Raw genomic sequence first — 15716 nt, 5'->3', positions numbered from 1 at the left:
GACGGATCCTCCCCTTCCTCTCCCTCCCAAGCATTTTTGAGAGGGTTTTCCCAAGTTTCCAGAAGTTTCTCCCCGGCCCCTTATATACCCCCTCCGCAGGACCGAGAGGTGCACAGGGAGCCGAGCAAAGCCGTGTCCTGACCCCGCAGGTAAGGGGGGGGACCCCGGGCTGGCAGGGTGGAGACCGAGCTGAGATTGCAGCAGGGTGAGGGGGGATTTTGGGGTCCTGCAGCCTCCTGGCTGGGCAAAAAAAATTGGGGGGAGGGTTATGGCATGGGAGAAGGGGGTGCGAGGGGCGTAGGCTGCAGTGGAGTGGGTGGAAGTGGGGGATTAGGGGTACAGACTCTGTCCCATGAGCTGACTCTGGGTTTTTGAGGAAAGGCATTAAAAAATCGCCCAATCGCCTCCAGTTTGCAAGAGGTGGTCACAGTGAAGCTGCGGGAAAAGCTTTCAGAGAATGACGAAAAAGAAAAGGGGGATAAGGGAAGCTTTAGCTTGGTGTGGGTGAAATCCTCCAGCCCCGCTCTGGCTGAGCCTGGGAGCCTGCAGGACCCTGGGCACCATCCCAGCACAGGAATGAGAGCTCTCCCTGCAGCCTCCTGCCACAGCACGGCCCGACCCTGTTTCTGCTGCCTTAACCAAGTGTCACATCCCTCAGGGGACATGGAAATGGCCTTTTGCCTGCGGTCCTGTGCCCTGCAGCTCTGTCCTGCTCCTGGGAGAAATCACATCCTACCAGGAAAGAGGGTCCCGGCAGCCGCAGGGAAGGCTGAGGAATGCCACGCTGGCACTGGGCGTCCCCTTGCTGTGGGAGCACAGGAGAGGATGTTGCTGGCTGTGCATTCCCCACATTCCCTCCATTTTCACCACGGGTTTTGAATTCACCCATAATTGCTGCCGTAATCCAAGAATGGGCAAAATTTCTCCATCTCGGGCTGTGTGACTCAGCAGAGCCCAAATCTGTCACCCAGCCCAGAAGTAATGAACCTTTTTTTAAGCTGAGGATGAAGCAGTGCAGGCCACCTCCTGCTCACAAGAGAACTACTCCATGTATCTGTTTTCTTTCAGAAAGAAAAAGGCAAACGTTGACCTCACTATGAAACAGTTTCAAGGTATCCTTAGAAATAAATGGGAAATAGAAAACCAGAAGGAGCCTCCTCACACTTCCAATGTTTGTCTCCCTGGCTGCACTTTAAAATAGATTGTTGAAGGCAGTTTTGAGCCTGTTGCAGAAATCTCTGCTCTTGAGGCAGCCAGGATGGCTCTTCCCTTTAACAGAAACCTTGCTCCCATAAAGGATTTTAGGTTGTAATTCCCACTGTGGCAAAGGGTCCCTGGTAGAACTGCGCACTCTCCTCGCCTGGGGCTACGTGCTGCGTGTTTCCTTCCCTGTGTAATCCCAGCGGGCCCTTCGCTTCCTGCTCGGAACACTTTAACCCTGCTGCAGCCTCTCCGTGCCTCCTCATGCCAGGGACAGCCCCTGAGGCTGGCCAGGAGCACGGTGGGAGCAGAGGACCACCAAGGAACAGGACTGCAGTGTAGTGATGCAGTTCCTGTGGAGGACAAAGTCCCCCAAAAGCTGGAGGGTGAATTTAAGGCCTGAGGAGCTGCCAGCAGGAAGGTTTGCTGAGTGAAAGCAGGAGGGAGGGGCGGTGTGGGGCCAGGAGGGATGAGCCCCAAAGGGCTTCCAGGCACTTGGGACTGCTCAGTCTGCTCATGGACCAGAGCTGGGGGCTCAGAGCCCTTGCTGGGGTGGGTTCACCTGCGCTGGGATGAGATCCACCCATCTCAGCATGAACTGAAGGCTCTGCTGGGGAAAATTAAGCTCCCCCACCTCCCTCTGCCCCAGCACCTCCCCGGCAGGGCTGGACAGGCAAACCAAAGCCGAACAGAGCTGATCAGACAGTGCAGGATTTTCTCCAGGGCTGCCTCTGGCTTTGCTTGGTGGAAGCTCACGTGCTCCATCTAGTGCCAAGGAATTGGAGGGTTTGGGGCCCAGGCCGGGGTCCCCAGAGAGGATGGTTCTTGCATGCAGGGCCTGCAACAGCCCTTGGATCAAGGGGCAGCACAGAAATTTTTCAGCTTTTCCTGATCAGGGCAGAGGTTTCTTCTGCTCTGGGGACAGAATCTTGGAATGGTTGGGTCAGGAGGGACCTTAAGGACTACCTTTTTCCCCACTTGCCATGGGCAGCAGGGACACCTTCCCCTATCCCAGGCTGCTCCAAACCCCATCCAACCTGGCCTTGGACACTTCAGGGATGCAGGGGAACCCACAGTTTCTCAGGGCCTCACCAACCTCACAGAGAAAAATTTCTTACTAATGTCCAATCTAAACCTGTCTTCTTTCACTTTAAAGCCATTCCCCCTTTCCCTGTCAAGATCACATGAGAAATACCTGTTGCTTACATTCCCTGACCCTTCCTTAAACCTTTCACTGTACATTAACACTGGAATAAATGCACAGGCTCTGCCTGCCAGGGTGCAACCTGCACTCCTGAAGATTAATTGTTGCTCAGGGCGGACTTGGGATGGCTGCACCCCAATAAAGGGCTGGGGCAATGTCACTGTCACTGGAGCAAGGAGTGGGTTTCTCTGGAAGAGCCCCTGGGACCTCTGGATGCTCCAGGAAGGCTTTGGCTCATGCTGATGGTGAATTTTCTTGCCCAGCAGGTCCTGGGAAGTGCTGGGTGCTACTGAAGCCATGTGGATTACCGTGGGGCTGGCCCTCCTGGGCCTCGCTGCAGCCGTGCCCTCGGAGGACAGGAAGCTGAGCGACAAGGCCACCACGCTGGCCGAACGCAGCACCACGCTGGCCTTCAACCTCTACCACGCCATGGCTAAAGACAAGGACATGGAGAACATCCTGCTGTCCCCCGTGGTGGTGGCCTCGTCCCTGGGGCTTGTGTCGCTGGGGGGCAAGGCCACGACGGCCTCGCAGGCCAAGGCAGTGCTGAGCGCGGACAAGCTGAACGATGACTACATGCACAGCGGGCTGGCCGAGCTCCTCAGCGAGGTCAGCAACAGCACCGCCCGCAACGTCACCTGGAAGATCGGCAACCGCCTCTATGGCCCCGCCTCCATCACCTTCACGGAGGACTTCGTCAAGAACAGCAAGAAGCACTACAACTATGAGCACTCCAAGATCAACTTCCGAGACAAGAGGAGCGCCCTCAAGTCCATCAACGAGTGGGCAGCCCAGACCACGGATGGGAAACTCCCAGAGGTCACCAAAGATGTGGAGAAAACCGATGGGGCCCTCATTGTCAACGCCATGTTCTTCAAGCGTAAGTTCTACATTCAGTTCTTGGTACAAGTGACCCAAAACCTGCCCTGAGCCAACACAGAATCATGGAATGGTTTGGGTCGGGAGGGGCCTTAAAGATCATCCACCAGCCCCAAAGGTGGACAAATCCCAGGTCCACTGGAGGCAGCTCTTTTGTCAGTGGTTGGGAACTGTGCATGGAATCACCGCCCATTCCTTTTTCTTACATGCTGTGTTTCTCTCTCTCCTGTAGCTCACTGGGATGAGAAGTTCCATCATAAGATGGTGGACAACCGTGGCTTCATGGTGACCCGTTCCTATACCGTGGGCGTGCCCATGATGCACCGCACAGGTGAGTGGGAAAGCCCCTGCCCCACTCCAAGATCAGCTGGAGTTAGGATCATTAGGACCATCATCCACCAGCTGCTTCAAAGATTGTTTTGCCTCATGATAGAGAACAAAGCGGGGGCAAAGCACAGTTCTACTGATTCAGTCTCCCTGTGAAGAGAGAATCCATGTTTACTATGAGCTGCTTGGCTGTTGGGAACAAATCCTGGCTCACTGCACAAATGAGAGCCACAGCCAACTCCAATAATGCTGGGCCACTTCCCAAAGGGTGTCTCTTCCCTACCTGGTCAGGGAAAGTCCAGGCTGAATTCACTTTGCCTCTGCTCCACACCTCACTGTTCCCTGCTTCTGGTTTCAAGGTCTCTACAATTACTACGATGACGAGGCAGAGAAGCTCCAGGTGGTAGAGATGCCACTGGCTCACAAGCTCTCCAGCATGATCTTCATCATGCCAAACCACGTGGAGCCTCTGGAGAGAGTGGAGAAACTGCTGAACAAGGAGCAGCTCAAGACATGGACTAGCAAGATGAAGAAGAGATCAGTGGCCATCTCACTGCCAAAAGTCGTCCTGGAAGTCAGCCATGACCTTCAGGTAAAGGAGGTCCTTAAAGCTGGGCCCTACAATTAATCTGGTCCCCCTTAAGCTGGGCCTTATAATTCTTTGGGATGGGAGGAAATACAGTGGGATGATGGGTTATCCATGCCTGCTGCCCCTCTTCCCTCTTGCACTGTGTCATCTCTGGGAGGGTTGCTGACCTCTTGTCTCCTCCTAGAAACACTTGGGTGGTCTGGGCCTGACAGAAGCCATTGACAAAACCAAGGCTGACTTGTCCAAGATCTCCGGCAAGAAAGACCTTTACCTGTCCAACGTATTCCATGCCGCGGCTCTGGAGTGGGACACGGAAGGGAACCCCTACGACGCTGACATCTATGGCCGAGAGGAGATGAGGAACCCCAAACTCTTCTACGCTGACCACCCCTTCATCTTCATGATCAAGGACACTAAAACCAACTCCATCCTCTTCATCGGCAGGCTCGTGAGGCCCAAAGGCGACAAGATGCGCGACGAGTTGTAGTTGGGTTTGTTTTGGTTGGGTTTCTTTTTCCCAGAGCTTTGGTTTGTGTGTGTTTTTAGGGGGGCATTTTGACAAATGGGAAACACTATTTTGTATCCTTCTCGAACCATGGGTGCTATTCAGACCAGGGTGCATTGTGAGGAGAAACCAGCGTACACTTTACCTCACCCCAAAATCCAGATTGCACAAACCCACCTCCAGAGAGGAGCAGGGGAGCCTGCCACCAGAGGGTCACCGGGAGTCAGCTGAGGTGGCCACGTTGAAGCCGAGCTCCTCCCTGCACTGGTTAAGCCTCCTGCTCAGTTCTTGCTGCTCCACCAGCCCTGCCAAGGCACCACCCTCCCATCCCAAACGCTTCCATCCCACCGCACGCTTAGCGCTGCCGCTTTTCTCTGCTTGAGTGCTCTGTGGCACCACTCCAGAGCTGCTCCTGCTTCTCTCTTCTCTCTCCAGGGGTGTGTAACAGAGCTCCAAGGGCCAGCTGTGCAGTCCAGCCCCTGCAGGGCCCTGGAGCAGAGCAAGAGGCAGCCTAGGAGAATGGAGATTTGATGGAGTTGTGTCCTTCTATCCTGCCTAAGCCTGTGCTCTGCGCTCAATGCTTCAACCACAAGAGCTCCTAAGGGAGAGCATCAAAGGCAAGAGCAGCTTAGATCAACAATTCATGGAGAACTAAGGGGCTTTGGGATGTCAGGGAGAGCCCAAAGCACAGCTTGGGTTTCTAGAAAGAGTAACATGAGGTTCCTTAACACTCCACCCCTTGAGATCACTGAGGGACCAACAGCTGTAATTAAACAGGCAGTTGTACCAGGCAGAGAACTCACTTCTCTTCGAAGTGCTCTGCATCAGCCTGTAGGGCTGGCAAAGACTCCATTCCCACTGCCAGGGCTCTCCCAGAGCTGGTTGCAATCAGCTCCCTGTGGAGCTGACCCAAGGCACTCCTGGCTGGCTCCTTACAGGGAGATGGGATCAGGTTCACCTCCACTTTCTCGCTTAATTAAACACAAAGCTTGAAAGCTGCCATTACCTGACTTCCTAATTATGCTCTGCTGAAGCTCCATGGTACTTTAGCTCCCTGTCTGCTGACCTGGATAAGGGGACCCTGAAAAACAAAGGTATTTATAGTTATATTTATGTCTGATAATCAGCAGGTTTCACAGCCTGATCCAGGCTATTCCTAACTTCTCTTCAAGGGACATCATCAGGTCAGTACTATTTAAAGGAGCTGATGTTATCCCAGGAGCATTGCAGCACTTGCCACGCACTGAGAGACACCACAAGGCAAACACTGAGATTATGGAATGAGAGAAATCCATGCATCCCGATGGAATTGCCAGTTCCCTGAAACCAGCATGGAGCACCTACATAGCTTTGCTTTATGTCCCTGCCAATTTTCCCTGCTGCCATAGAAGCCCTATACTGCATATTCCCAGGTGCTGGGAGGCAGGAGGCAATGCCAGGTGTGTCCCCAAATGTGGGACACTTCCAGGTGATGCAGTGCACTGAACCCACACACAGAACGTTCTGGAGGCTGGGCTGGGGGGTGGAAGGGGTGGGCAAGGCAAGAACACACTGTGGGATATTGTGAATAATTTGCATCATGTGGATGCAGGTGTCTGATGGCTTTTATTGTCTGTTCTTTTACCACACAGTGACAGTTGTGTAATTTTGCAATAAAACTTTTTCAATGAATCCCTGGTAACTGGAATCCAATCCCTTGTAGAGCAAAATAAACTTAGGGAGGTTCCTTGCAATCATTAAATCAAAAACACCCAAAAGTAGCAACTATGGACAAAAATTACTCAATGCACAAGATGAATTCCTATAGCGCATCGGTCATGACAAAGGAACACTTAACAGCTTTTCCCATCACTGTTTTCTCCTGAAGCTGCAAATATCCAACACCTTAAGAGCTCCACAGGTAAAGGACCAACTGCCCTGTCCTGCTGGGCCATTTAGCAGAATCAAAACTGAGCTGTCAGCCACAGGGACTAGCCTTCCTGACTCCCAAAGCTCTTCCAGCAGGGATCCACTCTGGGGAAACAGGAAAAAACTGCGAGCTAAAGATACCTTTTCCAGGTGAAAAATCCAGCACTGGCAGACCCTGCTAATCTGTGTGGTCCCACTGCTGGCAAGGGATGAACCTTCTGCCACTCACTCATAAGCAAAACTAAAGGCACAGACATGTCCCTTTTTCCCTGGGCCTAGGCAAGCACACGCATCCCTGTGGAACTCCTCCCACGCTGGAATAGCACCACGTGCTTCCTAGTTTTCACTAAATTGGAATTACTGAAGCCACCTCCAGCACCAACCACAGCAGGAACTCATCACCCCGGAACAGCAATATTGAAACTAAGTTAAAAGCTTTCCAGAGCTCCTGAGCTCATCCCACCTCCAGCTCATCTTCCAGGGCTTTTGTCCAAGGAACGCACCCAAAAGACATTGGGAACTGAATGAGCTCCCTCCTCTTTTGGAGCTTCTTTTAACAGCTCAGGGTGGTGATAACTCCAGCCAATACATGTAGAAAAGGTGCTCAGCTCACACTTGCAGCCACAGCCTCCCCACCCTCACAGGGAACAATTCCTTCCCAATATCCCATCCATCCCTGCCCTCTGGTAGTGGGAGCCATTCCCTGTGTCCTGTCCCTCCATGCCTTGTCCCCAGTCCCTCTCCAGGTCTCCTGGAGCCCCTTTAGGCCCTGCAAGGTCTATGAGCTCTCCCTGGAGCCTTCTCTTCCCCATTACTTGCACAGCTCTTGACTCTAGCAGTGATCAGCACTGTGAAATTAACAGGGTAATGGACAAGGTAGGAGAGCTCTTAATCAGGAAGAAGTGGAACAATCCCCCAGAAATCTAGCCCTGCCTGGCAGGCAGTAGGAGAGATTTCTGAGATGATGAGAGATCATCATCTACCACATAGTGTGTTTAAGAATTTAGAGACAACATACAAAACCAGGTGTGACTTTTATTGCTTCAGATCTCCCCACTTTCACACATTTCCTGCTCCTATGATCTGACAGAGCTGCATTGTCGCATTTTCAGATTATTTCCACATTCCAATTTGTATAAATAATAAATGTTGGCATTAGTCTAATATTTATATTAACTATTTAAATCTCTGCACTGAATGGTGAACACAGAAACCTGAAATCACTGACACTCCAAGAAGGCACATCTTGTTTCTGAAACTCAAGCAGACTCCCAGGTGTGCCAGAGAAGCTGGGAACAGCAAAGCCAAGGCTCCCTAGACAGACCAGTTCAAAACTCCAGTTCCTAAGTTGCCAGCCTAATTCCTGCACAGCAACCTCCTAAAAACAGAAATGTGGATGTGAAAGCTAGTCCTAAACAAACAAGCTTTGAACTCCTGAAAGTCTAAACTCCTTGATCCTGCACATACATTATCTCCTGTGAGGTGCCTCTCTTCCCATTCCTGCACCAAACTTCCAGCAGATACTCCCACCTTGCAGGTTAGGACAGGAGGTTTGAAATTCTGAGTGTTACTTTTGCTTTCATCCTACAAATCCACACCCAAAGGTACGTAACCCTAACAGGAGCTGCACTGGTCTGGATGCTGCCAAAAAAGCTCCCCCTTCTGGAAGCACTGGATAAGGGACTGGGATGTAGGGAACAGCTACCAGTACTCCATGGAGTGTGTGCTATTCATGACCCTCTCAACACGGGATTGCTGCTCCAGCTCTATCTATCACAGGTATCAGTGCTTTATTCCCACTTTGTTTGGATCAGGATCTGGTGAAGGTCACTCCAGAAGGGGAACACAGCAACAGAATTCCTTCCACACCAAAGGTGGGAGCAAGGTCTTCCTGGAGTACATCTTGAGAAAATAAAGAAAAAAAAGAAAAAGAAAAAGCACCTTCACAAACACTGCCTTTTGTGATTTTATTAAGAGATGTTTTCAGGACAGACAAGCTTCTGGTTGCAGATGTTACAAACCCTACAATGAGAAACAAAACATTCAGTGAGCTGGGGGCAAACTCTTTCCCATAACCATCATCCTATCCCAAACAAAGAACAAACCAAGCTTTCAAATTGAACTGCATTTCTCATTTCCTGCTTTTTGGACAATGATCCCCATTTTTCCCACTGAGGCAGATCTTGCCAGACTCCTTGGTAACACTTCAAACTGTGGTAACTTCCTTAGAAAAGCAGCCTACAAACTGTTCTCACATGGCTTCTGAGACTATCCCAAACTGGATCCTGGGGCAGGACAGGATGGCTATATGAGGAATAAATTCTCTGTGCTGCCAGCAGCACACTGGTAGCAGTTGGTACAATACCAACACATCCAAGGCACCCAACCCAAGTCTCTCCAACTGTAATAATCCAAGGCCTCCAAATCCATGCTGTAAAACACAACATGGAACAAGGCATGTGGACAGATCCATCACCTCATCTCCAGAGGAGTGTTCTCAGCTGCTTTGCCACATGCCTTGAACCCTGTCCTCTTCACTCAGTGCAATGCTCAACCCCAACCCTGGTCCACAACACAGCAGCTTGTCTTCCCAAAATCCCAGCTTTGTGTTTTTGGTGGCCTGAAACCTTTCCCACATGGATCCTCAGCACACCTCCCTCCCACTGCTCCCAGGCACTTACCCCTCAGGCAGTGGGCACTGGCTGAGGCATGGCTGGCTGTTCTGGTTTGCCACCTTTCTGCTCTGAAATGGGGGTGGTGGGCAGAATCTCTTCTTTGGGTTCCACGATGCTGACGTGGTCTGGCAGAGGCTTTTTGGGGCCAATCTTTCCACTGGGGTCCCAAGGCAACATAATCTTTACTTTGATTCCCAGTACTCCTGCAGAGAGTGACAGGACAAGGGAGAAACAAAATAGATCAAGAGATGAGCACTAAGGTTACAAAATATCTCTCTGCACATTGAAGACCTACTGACAACACTGTAACACACACATGCTACGGCTTAAAAGCTATTTACTGTGACTTTTTATCAGTGTTGTAAATTCACACAACTTAAAAGTTGGACACCCAAAGTTATTCAACTCACTGCTTTGGTTGACTGCAGTTCTACCTTCAACTCATTCTAAGCCTGGTTTTAAGCCCTGTCCCCTTCCTCAGCTAATTTTTCTAGGAAATCCCACTTTTTTTTCTTCACATCCCTTCTCAGACAAATGCCTCTAAATCATCCAATGAGCAGGACACCCTGGCCAAGGCAGCCACAGCACAGCACCACAGAACGTGGCACAGAGCAGGCTGCAATAACACAAGGATGTCCCTTCTGACTCGTCATCGTATCATCACTGAAGGGAAGGTGGAGAACAGCTCTGGCTAGCTTGGTATCCCTGCACCAGGAGCTCTGCAACTGATTAACCCCAAACCAGTTAAGACACACAAATCATTTGTGTTTTACCAGGAGGGAGAACAAGTGGAAGCAGGTTTAGCTGGGAAGACTGTCAGATGCCTGCAGCACCCCTGTTCTCTCAGCCCATCCTGAGGAGCCAGGAAAACCAGAATCCCAAATGCCAAGGGTTCTTAAAGCCAGTTATCACCAGCCTCAGAAGCCCCAGGATACAGTGAGAGTGTCTGGAGAATCTACAGCCACATTTCTAACTGGAAACATTCAAACCCCATCAGCAGAGAAGTGGATACATGGTATGACCACAGTGGCTGCTGAAGGCCCCTTGGCTTCCCATTCCCGAATGACTTCTACTTTAGATGTAATGTTCAAATTCCACAGTGAGAGCTCAGCTGCAAAAGCCCAAGAAAACAGGATTTTCAGAGTCTGAACCATCCAGAGCAGTACAACTGAACTCCTCTGTGAGACCAGAAGTGCATCAAAACCACGTGAGTTTCAACCTCCTGCCAGTGGGAAATCTCCAACCTGCAGGAACGAGATGCCAGGAGCTGAGATTTTTTTGTCATTGCAGCTCTAGAGAAGGAACCTGACAAAGCTGCAGAGGGACCTGCACACCAGGCACTCACCCTGCCGGAGTAGGACGTGACGCACGGCTGTGTCCACGTAGTAATTCACTGGGTCCCCACTGTGGATCATCAAGCCATCCACAAACTTCATGGATTTGGCCCTCTGACCTCGCAGCTTGCCGGACACAACGACCTCACAGCCCTTGGCCCCGCTCTCCATGATGAAGCGGAGGACACCATAGCAGGCTCTGCAGGGAGAGGACAGCCAAGCCATGAGCCAGACCCACAGGGCTTCCTGGAGGAATTTTACCACAATTCCAAGCTCAGTTTGATGTGTCAGCAGTGCAGCTCCCATCCCTTCTCAGACAAATGCCTCTAGATCATTCACTGGTGACAGGAGGCTGCTGCTGGAGGACCTCATGCAGCGCCACAGAACGTGCCACCGCAGAGGCACCGCCACCAGAGCCACCTGCTTCTGACTCGTCATCGTCTCATCACCGAGGGGATGAGAGAGCAGGGCCACTGCCACCTGAGCCACAGCACAGCCACAAGGCCTGAAATGCTGTTTGTCTCACTCCTCCACCCATTTATTCTCTAAGGAACACAATCAGCTTTATGCCACATGGACAACCTGCAACCAGACAGACTCTTAACGCTCCAGAAGTAACTCTCAACTGAACAGTAGTTTCAGTGCAGCATTACCAGGTTAAATACTCAAACTGCAGAGGAGCTGTTTTTTGGGAATAGTACTGGAGTCCCACACCTCCCCCATGGGCAGGCTGCTGTACTCACCTGCGCACAGCCAGCCCTCCCAAGAGCTTGTAGCGCAGGGACTCGGCCTGGGCGATGGCACACAGACCCCTTGTGGCCACCTTCTCGGCGTAGAGCTGCAGGGGAGAGGCACGCTCACAACAGGGCTCTTTTCCAAGTCAGTCCCAGAACCACAGCATGCTGGAGCTTGGAAGGTTCATCCACTTCCACCCCTGCCATGGGCAGGGATCTTTCCACTAGACCAGGCTGCTCCAACCTGGCTTTGAACAATTCCATGGATCCAAGGGCAGCCACAGCTTCTCTGGGCACCCTGTGGCAGTTCCTCACCACCCTCACAGTAAATTTAACTTTTGCTTTAGCAGAACACAGGAGTTTTATTTTACTCTACTCCCTACATTCAGTCCAGTTAATCCTTCCACATTAACAGGCAGCAGCTTTATCCTGTGTTACAGACATGTTTTATGAAAAATCCTTTCCTTAGGATTTTTCCCCTTGAGAAGCTGAGAGGCCTCAAAAACAAAATGCAAACAAAAACTATCTGCTGTTGTGGAATGCAACAGGTAAATCTGTGATTGGTCTCATGTAGTTGTTTCTAATTAATGGCCAATCACAGTCTAGCTGTCCGGACTCTCTTGGTCAGACACAAATTTTTATTATCATTCCATTCTTTCTCCTTTACTTGCAAACCTTCTAATGAAATCCTTTCTTCTAGTCTTTTGGTACAGTTTAATATAATATATATCATAAAATAATAAATCAAACCTTCTGAAACATAGAGTCAACATTCTCATCTCTTCCCTCATCCTGAGACCCCTGTGAACACCACCATAATCCTGCACTCCCTTCCTTGTCTAACGTGATCCAGCAGCATTGGCCAAGCTGGAATAAATGAGCACCACCCCAGCACACACATTCCCCTCCTTCATTGATTTGTTTCAGAGCAAGATTTCATGGAATAGAACTACAGAATCCTTTGGGTTGCATACTCTTTAAAGGACCCTAGTCCAACCTTCCCCTGGGAAAACACCCCTAACTTTAAGGATCAAAAATAACTGGTGTTATCACTTTACCTTCTATTTTTTAAAGATTCTTCTGTAGCAGAACAGTTTCTTTGTAATTTATTTTGTATTTCGATGCAGGAGCATTCTTGAGGCCAAGTAACAGAAGGCTCAAGTCATCCTGAAACCACCTTTCAGCTGACACCATGCAGCCACCACAAATCCATCTGCACCACCCAGATCCTGAGGCAGTTTTACCTCCACGCTTCCCTCGGGGAATCCAAACCTCTTCTGCACCACAGCCGTCAGCTCCCGGATCCGGCGTCCCTTCTCTCCCAGAACATTCTGAGTTCTGTGGAAAAATAAGCACAGGACAAATGGGAAAAGTGTCCCCAGGAGTGAGACTGGAGCCATCCCAGAGAGATTTCAGAGCATCCCAGCTCAGGAAGGCTGAGTTACCTGGTGGCAAGGATGATAATCTCAGTCCTGGTGGGAGTGACCCGGACTTCCACTCCGGAGTATCCATCCTCAGCAAGCTCCCGAGTCAGGAACTCGTTCAGCTCCGCTTTGAAGATGCCATCAGCGACAAACTAAAACACAAACGGACAAAGTCAAGGTCTTGTCACACTCTGAACCAGAGTGCAATTTACCCAAATTCCTCCTGCAGCCTGACAGTCTCTCCTGACAATGTTCCTTTCCTCTGAGAGAAACCTCACAGAACACTCTGAGTTGGAACGGACCCACAAGGAACACCAAGTCCAACTTTTACATGAACAGCCCAGGAACTGAACCCACAACCTTGACTTTGCCAGCACCATGCTCTGCCCAACTCAGGGTGCAGCAGTGGGGAAAAATGGAACCCCCTTCCCTAAATTTCTCAGCATTAATTCACTCCTGGCAGGAGCCTACACCAAGCACTGCCTGATCCACAGCCACTGCTCACGCTGGAATCACAGCTCTCTGCTGGAATTCGGGAGCAATTCAAGGGAAATAATTAGCGGGGCCCCATCCCTTTCCCAGCTCCACGGGAAGCTGCTGCCGGGACTCCTGACAGCCCAAACCTCTCTCGCTCCGCAGGACAGGCAGCGCCCGCTGCCCTCCCGGGGCAGCCACTACCCGCAAACCCTTCCCCCTGGAAAGCAAAGGGAAACCCTGCAATTCCCGGCTCCCAGCGCCGCTCCGCACCTCCGCGCGCGGCCGCGGGGAAGAGCCCGCTCCATCCCGCCGCCATGTTCCCCGCCGGGCCCCGCGCCGCATCCGCCGCCATCCTCCCCCGTCCGCCGCCGCCGCCCGCCGTGCCCCCGCCCCGCCGGCTGCCGGGGCCGCCGCGGGCGGTGCGGCAGCGCCCCGCGGCCGCGGGGGAGCCGTGCGGCCGCGCTCACCTTGCGCTTCTTGGAGATCTGCACCGCCATGATGAGCCGGGCCCGGCGGAAAGGAGGGAGCGGGCCCCGCGGGCGGCGCTATATCCGCCTTCCGCCGCGCCCCATTGGCTGCCGCTGGCACGGCGCGTGGCGAGCGGGGCACGATGGGAGATGCAGTCTTTGCCACGCCGCCATGTTGGCGAGGGCCGAGCCGTGTGTGCGCGCCAGAGCCGCGTTAAACGGGCTCTAAATCTCGTGGAAACGGACACGAGAGTCAGCAGTGCATGAAATAAAACAGATAAACGATAATTCACACCGGGCTTATACCTGCTCTGCCCAGGCGTTGCTGTCAGAGGGTGCTCTGCTCTTATCCAGGAATCACAACATGGCTTGGTTGGGAAGAGACCTTAAAGTTCATTCCATTCCACACCCTGCCATGGGCAGGGACACTTTCCATTGCTCCAAGAGCTGTCCAGCCTGGCCTTGGACACTGCCAGGGATCCAGGGACAGCCACAGCTTCTCTGAGCACCCTGTGCCAGGGCCTGCCCACCCTCCCAATTCCTTCCCAGCATCTCATCTGTCCCTGCCCTCTGGCAGTCGGAAGCCATTCCCAGTGTCCTGCCGCAACACATTGTTTTTTAATGGTTTAGTGATTGTAGGGGATTACAAAAATAACAACAATAATGGGCAGAGATGAGGCACAGCATCTAGGAAGCGGAGATTTAAACTGCATTTTACCATGGATGTTGTAATGGTTTGCAGATGGACCTGATGATCTTAGGGCCTTTTGCAGCCTAAGTGGTGCTGTGAAAATGCCCGCAGCAGGAACACGAGCAGGAGCAGTAAAGCAGAGGATCCCGCTCTGCTCTCGGCCAGGGAAAAGCCTGGATTACCACTAGATGTCAGTGCAGATGGTTTCCAGGCTGGGAAAAGCCTCTCCAATGAATAATAATGAATAAATGAATCCCCAGGGATTGGTGTATCCAGAACTGGAGGGATGGCGGAGCATCCCGCGGTGCACTTGTCAAAGGCAGGTGGCAGTGGCGGCAAGGAATTGTGTCCCCTCTGTCACCAGACACCTTTGTCTCCCTTCTGGTTCGCCCAACCATCCTGCCCTTCCCTGAGCCAGCTCCCCCTGCTCTCCCAAGAGTCTCTGTCCCACACAACATCAGCCTCTGGAGAAGCGTCCAGCAGCTGGGGACATCTCTGTGCAGGGATTTGAGCCCTGTGAACGGGGATCTCAAGTAATTTTTCAGGCATGACCCTCCCAAGCTGCACAAACCCCACTCTGCTGTTTTTCACCATACTTTCAGAGCAGAAAATATCTGCCCAAGATCATCTATTTTTTAGGCTGAGTTTACCCAGGAGGGGATCACCCAATATATTTCTGCATCACAAAAGCAAAAGGCAGAACACGAGCTAAAAGCCTGACCTTGACCCGTGTCCCCTTTTCCATGGCCTAGGAAGGACAAACTCTGTGTCCTGTCAGCATTGCAGAGTCAGCACCCAGGGCTGGAGCTGGGCACAAAGCAGGGCCTGGCTGGTGTTTGGCACCAAGGGAATGTCCCCTGTTTCCCCAGATGTGGCCTGGGGGCTCCAAGTGTGGCCTTCACAGCTAGGGAATATTTCAGTGCCTTCCCTGAACAGCAGGGTGGGATTCCTCCCTGCAGCCTGAGCCAGCTCCCAGGTGCTGGGAATGGATTCTGGGCTAGCTGGAGATGTCCCCGCTCAGTGCAGGAGGGTTGGATTAGCTGACCTTTAAAGGTCCCTTCCAACCTGAGCCACTCCCTGATTCTGTGAATTGATCCCTGCTGAAATGGAGGCTGGCAACATCCCAAAAAAGCTGTGACACGCCTGCACCCCTCTCCACAGAAAGCTCAGGTGTGGTCCAGCAGGTCCCAATGCCTTCCCAGGCCCAGCAGTGGCTTGGATCTGCAGCAGGCCTGGGATTATCCATAAATTCCATGGTGAGTGATGGACACTCAGGTTTCTGGGTCCCCCACCCCTGCTGTT

The 15716-nt window shown here is 52.0% G+C and overlaps 2 protein-coding genes and 2 non-coding genes across 6 annotated transcripts; 1 reads left to right on the top strand and 3 right to left on the bottom strand.

Moving 5' to 3' along the window:
* Positions 1 to 3: 3 nt before the first annotated feature.
* SERPINH1 (serpin family H member 1) lies at positions 4 to 6376 on the top strand. Of its 3 annotated transcripts, none has more exons than XM_038137136.1 (5): positions 4 to 149; positions 2671 to 3284; positions 3516 to 3614; positions 3970 to 4202; positions 4384 to 6375. In XM_038137136.1, exons 2-5 carry the CDS (start codon positions 2702 to 2704, stop codon positions 4684 to 4686), a joined length of 1218 nt encoding a protein of 405 aa, XP_037993064.1. In that variant the 5' UTR covers positions 4 to 149; positions 2671 to 2701; the 3' UTR covers positions 4687 to 6375. The 3 variants fall into 3 exon arrangements, with proteins under 3 accessions (XP_037993064.1, XP_037993074.1, XP_037993058.1); XM_038137146.1 differs by having other exon boundaries at positions 15 to 149; positions 2668 to 3284; XM_038137130.1 differs by lacking the exon at positions 4 to 149 and adding an exon at positions 1407 to 1621 and having other exon boundaries at positions 4384 to 6376.
* A 2186-nt stretch (positions 6377 to 8562) lies between these two features.
* On the bottom strand, positions 8563 to 13817 carry RPS3 (ribosomal protein S3). Its single transcript, XM_038137158.1, has 7 exons — positions 13724 to 13817; positions 12801 to 12931; positions 12600 to 12693; positions 11365 to 11459; positions 10633 to 10820; positions 9294 to 9490; positions 8563 to 8634 (listed from the first exon to the last, which is right to left on the bottom strand). Exons 1-6 carry the CDS (start codon positions 13751 to 13753, stop codon positions 9297 to 9299), a joined length of 732 nt encoding a protein of 243 aa, XP_037993086.1. The 5' UTR covers positions 13754 to 13817; the 3' UTR covers positions 8563 to 8634; positions 9294 to 9296.
* LOC119710746 lies at positions 9809 to 9956 on the bottom strand. Its single transcript, XR_005259626.1, has one exon. It is a non-coding gene; the product is annotated as a small nucleolar RNA SNORD15 (small nucleolar RNA).
* LOC119710752 lies at positions 10929 to 11075 on the bottom strand. Its single transcript, XR_005259627.1, has one exon. It is a non-coding gene; the product is annotated as a small nucleolar RNA SNORD15 (small nucleolar RNA).
* Positions 13818 to 15716: the final 1899 nt, after the last annotated feature.

This window comes from Motacilla alba, chromosome 1 (assembly GCF_015832195.1).
Source record: "Motacilla alba alba isolate MOTALB_02 chromosome 1, Motacilla_alba_V1.0_pri, whole genome shotgun sequence".
Lineage (NCBI taxonomy): Eukaryota > Metazoa > Chordata > Aves > Passeriformes > Motacillidae > Motacilla > Motacilla alba.
The sequence above is the reverse complement of the archived record's forward strand: the minus strand, read 5'-3'. Positions and strand labels throughout refer to the sequence as shown.

What these genes read in the sequence shown, in the direction of transcription:
- SERPINH1 (XM_038137130.1), top strand. Translation starts at nt 1,545, where the DNA reads ATGCAGTTCCTGTGGAGGACAAAGTCCCCCAAAAGCTGGAGGGTGAAT. An exon ending in CAACGCCATGTTCTTCAAGC is followed by an intron (nt 3,285 to 3,515) that starts GTAAGTTCTACA and finishes TCTCTCCTGTAG; the next exon opens with CTCACTGGGATGAGAAGTTC. An exon ending in AAGTCAGCCATGACCTTCAG is followed by an intron (nt 4,203 to 4,383) that starts GTAAAGGAGGTC and finishes GTCTCCTCCTAG; the next exon opens with AAACACTTGGGTGGTCTGGG.
- RPS3 (XM_038137158.1), bottom strand. Translation starts at nt 13,753, where the DNA reads ATGGCGGTGCAGATCTCCAAGAAGCGCAAG. An exon ending in AGATCTCCAAGAAGCGCAAG is followed by an intron (nt 12,932 to 13,723) that starts GTGAGCGCGGCC and finishes TTTGTGTTTTAG; the next exon opens with TTTGTCGCTGATGGCATCTT. An exon ending in ATTATCATCCTTGCCACCAG is followed by an intron (nt 12,694 to 12,800) that starts GTAACTCAGCCT and finishes ATTTTTCCACAG; the next exon opens with AACTCAGAATGTTCTGGGAG.